Source organism: Halichoerus grypus, chromosome 4, assembly GCF_964656455.1.
Source record: "Halichoerus grypus chromosome 4, mHalGry1.hap1.1, whole genome shotgun sequence".
NCBI lineage: Eukaryota > Metazoa > Chordata > Mammalia > Carnivora > Phocidae > Halichoerus > Halichoerus grypus.
Window position 1 is genome coordinate 187,523,763 of NC_135715.1, and position 14,620 is coordinate 187,538,382.

At 57.2% G+C, this 14,620-nt stretch overlaps 1 protein-coding gene across 1 annotated transcript in view; it reads left to right on the plus strand.

The window, feature by feature from the left end:
- MROH2A (maestro heat like repeat family member 2A) overlaps positions 1-14,412 on the plus strand; it is a 45,480-nt gene extending 31,068 nt beyond the window's left edge. Inside the window, exons 27-42 of the mRNA XM_036109598.2 lie at positions 1,523-1,627; positions 2,735-2,858; positions 3,397-3,515; positions 4,342-4,494; positions 4,901-5,055; positions 7,141-7,300; positions 7,380-7,573; positions 7,932-8,069; positions 8,565-8,679; positions 9,796-9,942; positions 10,086-10,268; positions 10,821-10,976; positions 12,416-12,547; positions 13,188-13,290; positions 13,554-13,619; positions 14,136-14,412. Of these exons, the coding sequence (XP_035965491.2) occupies positions 1,523-1,627; positions 2,735-2,858; positions 3,397-3,515; positions 4,342-4,494; positions 4,901-5,055; positions 7,141-7,300; positions 7,380-7,573; positions 7,932-8,069; positions 8,565-8,679; positions 9,796-9,942; positions 10,086-10,268; positions 10,821-10,976; positions 12,416-12,547; positions 13,188-13,290; positions 13,554-13,619; positions 14,136-14,257 (2,172 nt within the window). The 3' untranslated portion in view covers positions 14,258-14,412. The remainder of the gene's footprint in view (positions 1-1,522; positions 1,628-2,734; positions 2,859-3,396; positions 3,516-4,341; positions 4,495-4,900; positions 5,056-7,140; positions 7,301-7,379; positions 7,574-7,931; positions 8,070-8,564; positions 8,680-9,795; positions 9,943-10,085; positions 10,269-10,820; positions 10,977-12,415; positions 12,548-13,187; positions 13,291-13,553; positions 13,620-14,135) is intronic.
- The last annotated feature ends 208 nt before the right edge of the window (positions 14,413-14,620 follow it).

Here is a 14,620-nt window from a genome sequence, read left to right on the forward strand (position 1 = left end):
TTACTTGCCATGTCTCTTTAATCTCCTTTAATCTGGAACAATTCCTCAGTCTTCCTTTATTTTCCATAATCTTGGCATTTTTGAAAGGTATTGGCTAGGTTTTTTTTTTAATTGGGTTGTTTGCTTTCTTATTATTGAGTTTTCGGAGGTTTTATATATTCTGAATACAAGTCCTTATCAAATATGTGATTTACAAATATTTTCCCACAGTCTGTGACTTGTGTTTTCATTGATCTCACAGTGCCTTTTGAAAAACAGAAGTTTTAAAATGTGGATGGAGTCTAATTTACCATTCGTTTTCTTTTATGGATCATGGTTTTGACATTCCATCTAAGAAATCTGTGCCTGACCTAAGGTCACAAAGATTTTCTTTTAGGAGGTTGTAGTTTCAGGTTTCACAAGGAAGTCTAGGATATATTTTGAGTTAAGTTTTGTATATGGTGTGAGGTATGGATCTAAGTTTGTTTGTTTGTGCACAGACAACCAGTTGTTCCAGTACCATTTGTTGGAGAGAATTTTCTCCGTTGAATTATCTTTGCATCTTTGTCAAAAATCAACTGACCATGTATGTGTGGGTCTGTCTCTGGCATCTCTTCTGCTCCATTGATGTATTTGTCTATCTTTATACCGATGTCATCCTGTCTTGATTACTGTAACATTATAATAAGTCTTGTGATTAGGAGTAGGTAGTATGAGTCCACTGACTTTGTTTTTTGCTGCTGTGTCCCATAAATATTCATATGTTGTGTTCTCATTTTGTTTCAGTTCAAAACACATCTTATTTTGTCTTCTGATTTCTTCTTGGACCCTTGGGTTATTTAGAACATCCCAAATGTTTGAAGATTTTCCAGAGATCTTCCTGTTTTTGATTCCCGTTTTAAATCCATTGTGGTCTGAGGACACACTTTGTATACTTTGAATCCTTTTAAATCAACCCAGACTTACTTTATTGCACAGAATGGTCTATCTTGGAGAGTGTTCTTTGTGCACCTGTGCTGTACTGTGTCCGGTGGAGTGTTCCTAAATATCAGGCCAAGCTGATTGGTAGTGCTGTTCAGGTTTTCCCTGTCCTTCCTGACTTTCTGTCTTCTTGTTCTATCAGTTTCTAAGAACGAGGTACTGAAATCTCTGACTCTCCCTGTGGACTTGTTTCTTTCTCCTTCAGTTGTGGTAGTTTTGCTTCATGTATTGTTAAGCTCTGTTACTGTGTGCATGAACATCTAGGCCCTGCAGGGCAAGGTGGGTTATGCTCTTGGACTTTGACCTGCAGGCAAACATTTAGAGTAGGGCCAAACACATCAGCCAAGTGCCATCTTGGTGAGGATAGTGGGGACACCCTCTCTGCCCACAGCCTCATCTCCCTCATGGGGGTGCCTGGAAAGAGAACCAGAAGTGTCTAGAGCTAACCAACACCTCTGAAAGTCAGACTCTGAGTGGAGAGACGAGGTGGGCAATGGCTGGCTGGGAAAGGCTGGTGTTGGGATTTTAATGGCCCCTTCTGTGTTCTGGGCTCTACCCATAGCTCCTGGAAAAGTGGATCTTGTCGGAGAAAGAAGGGGAGCGGGAGAAGGCCATGAAACTCCATCTCCATCTCATGCAGATCTATGTGCAAAGCATCGGTGTCTGCGTGAGTCCCTGAGCACCCGATCCCCCAGCTGGCTGCTCCGGCATCCACAGAAAAGTTCCTGTCTCTATTCATGAGAAGAGGGAACACTTTTGAAATCAAGTTCTGCTCCCTACAGAGTCCCTTGGGAAGAGGCTGTCTTGTTTGGGAATGGCAGAGGAGGCCCCACGAGGAGCTAACCCTGAAGCTCTGTGGGTGCCAAGAGAGGGGTGGGCTGTGGCTCAGCATGGATCCGGGTTTGGTGGGGCCTGAGGCTCATACAGCGGTGAGGGCCCTCTTTAAGAAAAAAACACACACTTACGAATATCACATTGGTTAGGAAAGGGAATATCTACTTAGAAAATAAACCCCTACGAAATCACAAATTTTACAGAGCTTGACAAGTGCCACAAACATCACAAAATCTGGAAAAACATGAGGTGTTTTTGTTGATTAACTCTCTGACCTGGCTCAATGAGACCTCTCTTTGTACATTTGTTGGCCTCATGCTCTTTGATGGCTTGGCCTTCAGTGATGGCGTTGGGAGGATGGTGTCCCTGGGGCACGGGGCCTGGGGTGTGGGGACGGCCTCAGGTCGGGGGACTGGTGCATGGTGAGAACAAGATGAACAGCACCCCTGGTGGTCTGGGAGCACCATTGAGGTGGAGGCCCGGGCCCAGCAAAGCGAGGTCAGAGCCTAGCCTCATGCTAGGTTTGGACCCAGATACTGTGCAGAATGCATTGTCTGGAGTCCCTGACACAATTCTCAACATCTCCTGGAAGAGGAAGCACAGTGAATTATCTCCCCTTTATGGATGAGGAACACAAGGGCGCAAGGCTCCGCACCCTGCCCAGGTCACACAGCTAGTGAGCGGGGGAGGCCAGATTTGAACCCAGGGCTCAGTTACAGGAACAAGGCAGGTGCCCTGATACACAGCCTGGGCCTGAGGCCAGAGGGGCAAGTCCTGAGCCAGACTCCCCGGATCCTGGCTGCTGAGCCTCCAGGGGCGCCGCTGGGGTGTTTTCCAGCAGGGCTCACTCTCTCTGGCTGCTTGTTACGCTGCCCCTGGGCAGCACCAGGTGTGCGTGAGCAGACAGAGGGTGTGAGCCTTGAGGTCTCCTGTCCCTCAGATCCCCCTGAAGCTGGGGCAGTTTGGCTCGCTGGTCGGACTCATCGCCCCTTGTACCTGTGACTCCCATAGAAGAACCCGCATGGCCTCCATGGGTGTCCTGTCCAGCCTGCTGGAACTTCATGGTATGGGGAGGGCGAGACATCAGGACATCGAGGTTGGGAGGGAGGTCTGAGAGCAGGGGAGTCAGCTGTGGGGCTATCCCGGGGGAGCATGGACTCTCGCTGAGTGGTGGAGAGGGTGCAGAGCTCGCTCAGAGGCCATGGAATTTTCCAGAAGGAGAGGCTCACTGGTTTGGCACAACTCATTGAGGGCATGTCCTGGGTACTAAGGGGCTTCACTCGGAAAAGATCAGCTCACAGATACCAAGGACACAGCAGAAGTGACCAGAGATGAGCTCAGGGGTGAATGCAGGGTGGTGAGCTTCAAAGGGGGAGACTTTGTCTTTGGTTTGGTGGCTGGTAGCCTCCCAGAGCTGTGTGTAGAGGTGGTTTGGGGGAACAGGACAATGAAAACAAAAGCAAGAAGGGATGGGATGTCCAGACACTGAAGGGTGGCCCAGGCCCGCGGAGCCAGGGAGCCCTGTGGGCCAGGCCAGGAGGCCACCCTGATGTGGCCTCTAGATGGCCCCTTTGTCCTTCTGATTGTTTATATTCCCAACAGCAAGCCAGACCTGCTCCTTATGGGGCCCTTCCAAGGAGTTGGAGCTTGCAAAATGTAAGGAGGATCTCCAGGGCTTGGATGTGGAGAAGATTTTTAGTGCATCTTCCAGAATCGCCAAGGTGATGAGCTGGGAAGGCGGTGTGGGCTCCTGGGCTGGACTCTGGTGCTTGGACCATCTCTGGGGTGTGGGACCTTGTTCAGCCTGGCCAGGCAGCCTTCCTCTTCCTCCCGAGGTCGCAGTTCCCATGGCTTTTGGCCCAGCTCATGCCCTCTGTACCTAAATGGCCTGCAATATATAAAATCCCCACTGTGGTGCCTGGCACATAGTAGGTACTTAATTGGCCCCGCCTACCTTGTCTCCATCCCTATGGTGTACTGCACTTGGGGTGGACGGCCCCAGAGAGAATTAAACACAGAGCCTCGCACAGAGGTGTCAGCACACGGGCACACTGATGGCCGAATGCCCAGAGCCACCCGAACTCTGCAGAGGGGCCGAGTCACTTCTGCCTTGGGGGGCAGAGGCAGCTTTCTGGAGCAGGGGGCCTAGGGGTGGCAGGAGGAGGTTGCAGGGTGTCAGGGCTCAGGGCACACCCTGAGTGAAGGCTGCAGGACGGTAGAGACAGGATGGGGAACGTTTGGGTGGAGCTTCCTGAGCGGGGTTCAGGTGGGGTGGGTGGTGTCAGGTAAGTGAGGTGCGGGAGAAGTTGGGGCACATGCCGGAAGCCTTGGAAAGCCGGGCTGAGCTTTGAGTCTTGGAGGTAGAGGAGTAACATCCCGAGAAGGTCGGCGACTGGGCGGGGCAGGGAGGTGGGGAGGAGGCCCTGGCATTGGTTTGAGAGAGGATAGGGCGCTGGGCTGGGGCCGTGGTGTTGGGCAGAAGTGGGGGGCATGTCAGTGGTGGCAAGTTGGTTGTTGGACCCCAGGAGTGGTCTGCTCTGGTCCTAGGTGGCTTGCATGCAATTTAACTGCGAGGAGGTGGTCTCGCTCATCCAGAAGCTCTGTGAGAACATCGGGGCGCTGGACCTACAGCATGATAAGGCCTCCGTCACCTGGATAGGCACCTTCCTCCAGATGCGGGCCAAGGAACTGGAGGACAAGGTGGCAGAGACGTGGCTGGGCCACTTAGGGCCTGGGGCTGTCCAGTATACCCAGGCTAGAGGGACAAGCAAGGGCCCAGCTACGCTTGCTGAGGTCTCCCCAAACCCTTGCTTGTAAAGGGGAGGAGGAAGTAGAGTTCTAGAATGAGAAAGAAACCAGGTGAAGGTAGCCCGATTAGTAGGTGGACAGCAGTAGGTGGACAGAGCCCGTGGCTCGCTCTCCCGGAGGGTACTGCCTTCCACACAGAAAACCTGAGCAAATCCGGGAAGAGACCAAAGGATGCGCTGGTGGTTTAGCCTCCCCATCATCCAGTTGGGGAAGGGGCCCTGGGGGAGGGGTGTGCAGTGGGCAAGGGCAGAGGGCCGTGGGGGTCCAGGCTGTGCCGCTGATGCCCGCCCCTCCCCAGGTGGCCGAGATCCTGGGCGCCATCCTGGGCCAGCTGCCCGTGGTGGACCACCTGGAGGTGCGGCGTCTCCTCATTGAGGGCATCCTCCTGCTGGCACACTACCACCCGGAGACTGTCCTCACGTCGCTCCTGAGGCAGCCCCTGCCCATGGAGAGGTGGGTGCCCTGGACAGGGAGTCACAGCCCCCTTTGCGCCCCAGACCAGGCCCACCTCACCACCATGGATGTGTCCCAGAGGACGGGGCCCTCAAGCAGTGCCAGGTCTGAAGCTGGGATGGGTCCAAGCCTCTCTCTGCATCTCCTGTGGGAGGTACAGCCTCTGGGAACCACGGACCCGGAGCCCCAACGTCGCAGTTCCGTCCTCTGGAGCTGGAGTCCAGATCCCGTAGCTTCTCACGTGTCCTGGTCATCCCCTCCGGACTCTGCCCACAGCAGCCCTTTCATTCCCTGCAGAGGACAGAGCTCTGGGCCCCCTCCAAGTTTGGGCTTCCCCAGGATACACCTGAGGATGTGGTCACCACGGCCTGAGTGGGCCTCTGGAGGAGCTCCACTCCGTCCCTCTTTCTTTCTTTCTTTTTTTTTTTTTTTAAAGATTTTATTTATTTGTTTGACAGAGAGAGACACAGCGAGAGAGGGAACACAAGCAGGGGGAGTGGGAGAGGGAGAAGCAGGCTTCCCGCTGAGCAGGGAGCCCGATGCGGGGCTCGATCCCAGGACCCTGGGATCATGACCTGAGCCGAAGGCAGATGCTTAACGACTGAGCCACCCAGGCGCCCCTAGTCTGTCCCTCTTTCCTTCCACATGTGGCCCTGAGAGGGAGGTCCAGGTGCCCCTCAGGTGGCCTCCCATTAAAGCAGCCTGACCCCCTGCTTCTCAGTGTTATGTGCAGACAGCTGAGTCCCTGTGGCTCTGTCACAGTGTCCGGCAGCTGGCACGATCTCACCAGCCTGGGGGAGTGTGTTTAGGATGGGACCAGGACTCACAGAAAGGGGTGGGCAGGTGTCCCCAGATCAGCTGAGGCTGCCGAGTGAAGAAAAGCCTTGAGACTGTAGGGGGAGGGACAGGTGGTAGATGTCACTCAGCATGCTGTGACACGAACAGAGAGGCCTCGGGTCAAGAACCTCGAGGGCTGCCCCGTGTGAAACGCAAGCCTGGCTTCTCATCAGGAGGGAGGACAGGGCAGATTGCTTGATCTGGTGGGGGTTAGTGGCTTTCAGAGCAGTGCTGGGGTGGGGGACGGTGTGCAGCGTGGCCTTGGTGGCCAGGTGGCGCTGGCTGTCCTGCACTGGTTAGCTCTCGCTGTGTAACAAATTGCCCTGAGCTTGGAAGCTCAGAACAAGCCCTGTCCTCACCTCACCAGGGGTCTGGGGATGGCGGAGCTGGGGCCTTGGCTCTCCCAGGCTCATGTGGTTATTTCTTGCTGTTGTAGGCTGACGTCCTGCTTTCTTGTTTCCTTACACCCCAAGGGCTTCTTCATGGGAAACGGTTGCTGGTGAGCTCATGGGCCCACCGTCCATTCCGTTCCTACCACCAGGCGCCCCGCCACGTGAACCCCGAAACTCACCTCCCCGCACTTGTGCATTTGGTTTTGTGGATTCACATAGGCTGCCTGCACCTCTCCTTGTTCGATTTGATCTTGGTGGACTTGCCGCTTTAGCCCTTTAGAGCCCCCCCGGCTCCCCACTCCCCTGTACCTATGCACATCGGGCCTGTGAAGTCGCTGTCCTGGGGACCTTCCCTTCTCAGCAGAGCCACGGGCTTGGACTTGGGGATGGGGGGCCTGCTTCAAACTGTCGTCTGGCACCTAACCTCTGCAGGCCCCCCTTCCTATTGTGTGGGCTATGGAGCTGAAAGCATCTTCCTCAAAGGTGTGTTGGGAGGAGGAGGTGCTTTGCGATCAGCCAGCTGCTAAGGACCAGCCTGACAAACTGGGTACTTGGCAGCTGTTGCTGGATGGATCTATGAAGTCATTAGATAGGAGGCCTGGCGGGGACCTCTAAGGTCATCTAGCGGTGGGGCTGCGTGTCCGAGGGCGCCGTGGCAGAGGAAGGGAGCTGAGCACAGAGTCACGGACCTGGGTTCTGGTTATGTGACCTTTGGCAACGCAGTCCACCTCCCTGAGGTTCAGCCTCCGGAGTCCAACCCCTATTCAGGGGGCTGCCTGTGGGTCCAAAGAGGCTCTTACCTGCCAGGGCCCGAGGCGGGAGACCCACAGTGGCTTTGTCTCCTGTCTTTGGTTAGCCACCTGACGGAGGTGTGGCTGGCTGTGGCAGAGAACGTGCCCTTTGCCTGGACGATGCTCCACGGGCTGATGGGCCGGCTGCAGTCGAGGTTCACCCCCAGGGCCAACGCCATGTCCAAAGCTGACATCTGGCGCCTGGCCGCGGTGGATCCTCTGATGGTGAGTCCCAGGGGCAGGCCCCAGGGCTCCTTGGGGGCTCTGAGTAGGAGCCCTGATGCCCTACCCCTTCTCCCTGTAGACAGTGTGCACCATCCACCTTCTCATCCAGAAGATGGATATGGACGACAAGCTCCTGGACCTCTTCCCAGACCTCGCCTACACCCTCCTACTGCAGCTCAGCAGTAGCCAGGGGCCAGAAGCTGTGTCACCTGTCCTGAAGACATGGAGACTGGTCCACACGGGGACGCTGCCCGAGGAGATCAATCTGCAGAGGTGCTCTCGACGGTGGGGGGGCATGGGGTGCAAAGCAGTGGGCCTGAGCTGGACGCTGCCTCTTCAAAGTCAAGGACCCCAAGAGTCACCTCCACCACCTCCAAGAGGCCTTGTGGTCCTCTCCTGGTGGAGAGAAGTTTCTGGAAGCAGATCTTACAACCCTCCCTCACATGAGTCCAGCACAGTGTGGTTTTCTTTGTTTGCAGATGCACTCCCTCATGTGATCTCCCTTAGCCCCCTGAGCTAGGCCCAGCAGGCATGGGGACCCCCGTTTCTCCGACCTGGGTGCGGCGTTTGCCCTGCGGTGGGTGCTCCCAGTGGGGCAGCTTCGTCGGGCTATAGTCGCACCTTCTTCCAGGATCACGATCAAGTCCATGCAGCTCTTGTTCAGAAGACTCAACAATGAGCAGCTGGTTCGCACCCTGGAGGAGCAGGGCGTGTGGGCCCTCCTGCAGAGCAGCTCCACATTCCTGCAAGGGGTGGGCCTGCTCACCAGGTGGGCACCCAGCCTCCCAGGCCTGGGCAGCGGGACTTGCGGGGCCATCGTCTTCTTGCTGGAAGGTCTAGGTCACGGCTGAATGCCTGGCTTCTGAGGGATTGCCAAGTTGACCCATGTTCCAGACTCTGGGACGGCAGCGTGTAGGGCAAAGGGAATCTTTTATTCCAACCCTTTCTGCTCCAAGACAGGAGATGCGAGGTCAGAGGCAGGGTGGGGCTCACCCAAGGCCACACGGGGCTTCCAAGCTGGGCCAGGACGGAGAGCTACTTCCTGGGTCCTGGTCACTCATGAGTGGCCCTCATTCTGGTCCCTTTTTAGAAAAAATAATGAAAAGTAGGTACTCCAGCGACACCCTGACCAAACCCCCCTGGCGAGGAGGGAGAGGCCCAGAGAGGTTAAGGGATGTGCCCTGGGGGTGCATGCCCGCAGAGCAGCTGTGCAGGGCAGCGGCTGAGAGGCCTTGCCCACCCCTCGGCTGCATCCCCCCTGTAGGCTGTGCATGCGGAGCTTGGAGGGGTACAGGCAGCGACTGGCGGAGCTGGTGCTCAGAGGCATGGACTCGGATGTCCTCAGCTGCCGCATCAGCAGCACGGCGGTCTGCGTGGAGGTGAGGCTCGGGGCGCAGAGGGCTGGGTGAGCTGGGGCGGGGGCTGCTGATTCTCCCCCCAACGCCCTGCCCTGGCTCCTCTGAGGGGCAGGAGCCCAGGCTCTGAGGGCCATCTGAGTCAAGGGGCAGGTGACTGTCCCACCCCCCAGGGGACATGAGTGATCAGGGTGCACACTGTGGGGAAAGGGGTCCCGAGACCTGGGGTGCACAGCTAAGTGAGGCGTGTTATGCTGCGTGCCGGCAACACCCAGGGGCCCGGATGAGGGCACCGTGGCTCTCGCCGGGATCGATGGTGCTGGGGAAGGCCTTGTGGGAAGGCCTTGAGGAGCCAACAAGGCTTTGCCAGGCAGGAAGGCCAGGGAAGGGGGGCGGGTGACGGCCACCGGGGCCCAGTGACCCTCCTGAGCAGTTGAGGCTCTTACAGGGTCCTGCGGGAATTGGCCAGAAAACTTTTAGGAGAAATGGTGTTGACTGCATGATTCCCGATATGCCCAACATCCTCCTAGTGTGGGGTCGGCAAACATTTTCTATAAAGGGCTGGATAGTAAATTTCCCATTTTGGGGTCACCAATTTGGTGTTTAGTTTTCTTTAGGTTTATTTAAAATGTGCGTATGTGTGCATGCACGCACAGACACACACACACAAGCCAGAGGCGTCCCCCTTGGCCTGAGGTCCGGACACCTTGAATGCTGGGAGCTGGTTGTGACTCTCTGAGTCCCGGAGGAGTGAAGCTCATGCCCTTGCTGAGACCCAGCGGGCCGGGCTCCTGCACGCGGAGCTGCTCTGCCAGGTTCACTGAATGAACCTGTCCCTATAGGTCACGCTTACGAGGCTTTCCCCGCACATTTCCTTACGAAGCCTCACAGCAGCTCTGTGAGGCGGGCTCCAGTGTCAGCCCCTTCTTGCAGGTGGGGAGGCCGAGGCCCGGAGGGATTCTAAGTGACTGGCCAGGGGCCCCAGCTGGAGCCACGCGTTGGTCCTGAGGAGCTGGGGCTCCGGGTCCTCTCCTATTCACAGTAGACCGCCCTGTGCATTGGATCTAGTCACACGTCCGGTCTTGTGGCTGAGAAAGGGGCCCACAAGGGACATAGCTGTCAAAAAGTTCTCTCTTCTAGTTCATGAGCGACCCGGTTCTGTACCAGGAGAAGCTGCTGAAGCCCACGGTGTTGATGCTGGAGAAGGGCGCGGACCAGGAGGACGAGGCCTTGAGGGTGCTCTCGCTGCGTGCCCTCGGCAACATGGCCCTTGGTGCCCCCAAGAAGGTGCTGCGCCCGACCCTGAGCCCAGGGGCCCGGCGTGCAGGGCCCGGCGGGCGGAGGGTCTGGGGCTGCTGTGTTCTGGTCAAGCGGGGAGGTGAACCAGGCGGGGACTGAAGCTCCTCGCGGTCCCCCCCCCCCCCCCCCAGGTGAGACAGTACCGGAAGCTGTTGCTCGAGAAGTGCCTGGACTCCCTGAGGGAGCCCGTGAACACCGGCGTGACCTCCGAGGGCATGGAGGCCCTGGCCAAGATCCTGGCTGAGCTCCGGGAGGGAGACATGGGGTCCTCGTTTGGCATCATCTGCGAGCAGTGCAGGGCCTTCTTTGACAACGTGAGTCTAGGTTACTGCCTCACTGGGCCCTGGCTCTCTGGGTTGGGGGGGTTCCCCAAATGCCTCCTCAGCCAACGGCTGAGCACTTCTTCTCCCCTAAAGAAGAGGCATGCTCAGGGACAGAAGGGGCCGCAGGTCTGCCTTGGAGCCGATGCATCCGCTAGCTGGTCGTGGGATCTTGTGAAAGAACACCAGAAACCCTTGCTCTGGGACTCGTGGGCCCCCTCCCCCGCTGTTAGGGTGTGAGCTTCCCCTTCGAATTCCTTGCAGCCTACAGCTGCTCTTCGGGCACCTGGGAGGCACTGGGCGGGCCCTCTGCCAGGCGGCGTGCCTCGCCTCCGACACGGCCCTCCTCTGGGGAAGAGAAGGTCACAGGTGCCAGAATGGTGCCCAGTCCTGAGAGCCCTGCAGGAGAGCCTCCACCCTGGTGGAACGATCCAGAAGCCTTTGCAGGGGCCAAGGCGGCTGAAAGGGTCCACGGAGAGCAGCTAGGGCTTTGTTGGGCTTCCTGCTTCCCGGATTTCAGGACACGTTTGTGCATCTCGGCCACAGGAGAGCGAGCTGCTGCGTTTAAAAGCCTTCGTCCTGTTCGGGAAGCTGGCGAAGGTGGTCAGGATTTCCAAGAAGCACTTCTTCAAGGAGGAAGTGAGAAGAGCCTGGATCCCCCTCATGCTGCACTGCCAGGACCCCTGCCCGGACGCAGCCCAGGTAAGACGCGCCCTCCTCCCTCCAAAGTGTGGGGGCCGCTGGCCCCAAAAGGAGAACGTGCAAGGGGGTCTCTGTCCCGCCTCTCTCGGCCGGCCTGGTTCCTCATGCCAGGCTGGGGAGGGGGCCGTTCAGATGACCCGCAAACCGCTCTGTGGGGGCACATGGCGTAGCTTTCTTCTCTGGTGGCTGCCTGCAGGCGTCCTCTGCCCCATTGCCCTTCTCTTCCAGTGGATTCTATAGCTTGCCATCACTCTTGGGTGTGATGACTCAGTGACGCTTAAAACTCACCTTAAATCCCTCCTCAGCAGCTCCCTGGGGGGCAGGCCAGTGCTGGGGCTGCTGGGGGTGGCGAGGGAGGGGTGCCCGACCTGGCCCTGCACACCGCGGTTCTCCTCCCTACAGAGGCCCAGCTCCTCTGCTGTTTGAGCTCCTCCCCCAGCTCCCACCTGTCTGATGGCTGCCCCTCACCCCGGGCAGGCCCCTGACCCTGACGTCTGTCTTCCTATGTGGACTGGGGAGGGACACGGGGAGGGGGCTGAGATTAGGGGCTGTTCTGCCGCCTCCCAGTGAGCTGCGGGGTACTCAGCAGCTCGTGCTCAACTAGCGCCTTGGTCTCTGGTTCTGGGGTCCCAAGAATCCTGCGGGGGTCCACACGGGGCGGGGTGGGATGGTGGCACCTGTAGGTTGGTGAAGGCATCCCTCCCGACTCCTCTGCCCGGGGACACTGATGACCCAGGCCATGAATTGTCACCTCTCAGAGATGCTTTCCTCACAAATCCATCACTGGCTCACACTGTTCTTTCACGTTGTCTCAGCAGCTGTCCTGTGGGGCGGGCTTCAGGGAAGGAAGACCTAGTAGGGTGACCGAGAGTGTTTAATGAAGAAACAGCCAAGAGGGGCTGGGGCAGGGGGACCACGTGGGAGGCAAGCCCCAGGGCCGGTCCTAGCCACACTGCTGCCACTCCTGTCCCCGGGGAATAGCCAGCCAGCCTCTCTCCGCCCCCCCCGCCCCCGTCTCCTGTCGTAGCCTCCTGTGGCTGAACCCCGCTGGGGGCTGGAGGCCAGAGGCCAGGGGGCCCGATTGCTGCAGTGCTCAGAGAGGGTCTGAGGATGAGAAAGCTCACCCTGGTGCTACCGGTCCCTGCCAGGCTCCTGACGCCAACGTCCTGGAGGGGCGGGACCCAGGCAGGGCTGCTGAGGGCACTGAGGTGCTAGCAGAGGGGGCAAGTGGGCTGCATCTGCCTCCAAGGGGTTTTTCGTAAATGCACACACAGCCACTATATAGGCTGGCAGGGCTCCGGTCCCAGGTACCTTCTGTGGCTTCCTGAGGCTTTTCCGGGGCTGCCCTCTGGCCTGTCGGTGGAACGTCAGCCCTGCCATGTGAGCCCCCTTGGTCTGCCTGACGCCCTCCCTCCATCCTCGGCCCGGTGTCCCTCCAGGCTTGCATGGCCACCATGTTTCAGTGTGTGCACTTCTGGGGCTGGAAGGCCCTGGAGAGCAGCTCGGGCCGAAGGGACAGCAGTGCGGCTGATGAGATGACCGTGTTCCAGACAACGCTGTGCTCCATCCTGGTGAGGAAGCTGAGGGCCACGGGCCTGTTGGAGGTTGGCCGCTCCGGGGCTTGGGGTTTAGGGTTGCGGCTGCCGTAGACTTCCGACCCTGTGCTCACCTTCTGGACGTGAAGCGTGAAGACCAGCACCTTCCAACAGAGCCACAATGCAAGCCACGTGCCCATACGTTTTCTGGTAGCTACGTTAAGAAAAGTGAGAGAGGTGAAACCAAATTGAATAATAGATTTGACTCAACCTGATGGATCCAAACCATTGTCATTTCAACATGTAATCTATGTACAAATTATTAGTGTGATATTTTACATTTTTGAGTTTCTGTCAAAATGCAGGAGGCTCTTCATACTTAGTTCAGACTGGTCACATTTCAAGTGCTCAAGGGCCACATGTGGCCAGTGGCCACGGTATTGGACAGCCACGCCGTTGGCAGACAATATCATCTCTTCTCTGGTCAGATGGAATATAACAGGGGTCTGAAGTTCCTTGAGTTGTCTAGCTACTAATTTGCTGTGTGGTGCTGGGATGAGCACTTGCCCTTTCTGGGCAGACCCTCCCACATCAGACAGATGGGAACACACTCTGTGAGTAGCCGATCTCTAGAACCTCATCCTCCATGGCTCTGTTCATCCTTTGTCTTTTGCAGACTCAGAAAAAACCTGCCGTGCTCTACAGCTTCTTGCTAGAAACAATGACCTACATCAGTAGTAACTTGCCAAGGATCAGAACTGCTGCCTGCAACTTGGCAGGTGAGTGAGGGGATGTCTGCTGATGCGGGAGGGACATTGAGGGCCAGCCCCGCACCTGGAGTGGGAGGGGGACAGGCAGCAGGGTAGGGCCAGACTCAGTGGAAGTCCCCTTCTCTGCGTCCTGTCCCACTTTGCTTCACACCTGCCTGATTCTCAATTAGGCATCTTCAGCGGAGTCCTAAACAGTTATCTCAAAAGGTAAAACAGACTCTCTTGCTGACCTAATATTTGTGTGATGAGCATTTCGCTGGCTCTCGTTTTAGGAATTATTATGAAGCAGATGTCTGCACATCATCTGAGAAAACTGGACTTTCTGACATTAAGGAATTGTAAGTAGTAGAGGCTCAATCATACTGAGCCCACTAACCCCATTTGGGGAGCTTAGAGAAACCGCCCGGGGAAGAGCCAGCCGACCCTTCCTTGTGTAATCAGGGCGCGGAGGGATGCATGAGCCTGCAGAGGGCTTTCCAGGAAGACAAGTATTTGGGCGTGGAGTCCTTTCGTTCCCCGTGCCTCCTGCCCATCTCCCCATCATAAATATTTACGAAATGTTTCCACCCTGAATCCTTCCACTGATCCACACGGTGCTCGGGTTCTGTGGATGATCTTTCTGTCCCTGGTAGAGAAGTAGCGGAAGCTCAGATGGGGGGACGTGTGTGCAGACACAGCCGCACCTGCCGTCCTCTGCCTGCAAACACAGGGTTCCCCTCTGCAGCCCACGTGAGCCCCGCACTGCACGGGTGGCTGGGGCAGAGGGGGGAAGGCCTCCCACCAGCTGAGCCGCCCAGGGCGGAGGGCCCGGCTGCGCCAGGTCCTGATTCTCTCCTGTCTGTGCTCACTCTCAGCTCTCCAGGAGCTGCAGCTCGACTCGGACCCTGGGGTCCGCAAGGCAGCCCTGGAGACTCTCAAAATCTTGGATACATGTAGCCAGCACCCGCTCTTGGCTTCCCCCGGAGGATTTTGCTAGATGGTTCGAATGTCAAGTGTAAACTGCCTCCTCGGAGTGCCAAACCACAGCCGGACTGCAGCAAGGCAAAACATTTTTAATTTAGTTTGTTAAGAAAAGCATCATTCTAAAATAATCAGCGTCCCTTTCTTTCCTCCCCTTGAAATAAACCTCCATTGCCATTGGGAGCGCAGATTTCGGACTGTGAGGTGACAACATGCCAGAGCCAAGACAGCGGGGCAGAGGGAGAATTTGGTCCAATGCTTCCCCGGAGTGTGCGAGTGTCCGGCAGCCCCCTCGGCCCAGAGGGTCTGAATCCACCTTGGTGCCGTCCGCTGCCGGGCACTGTGCCGGACAGTGAGGGGAGGCAGGCGCTGTCCAGCC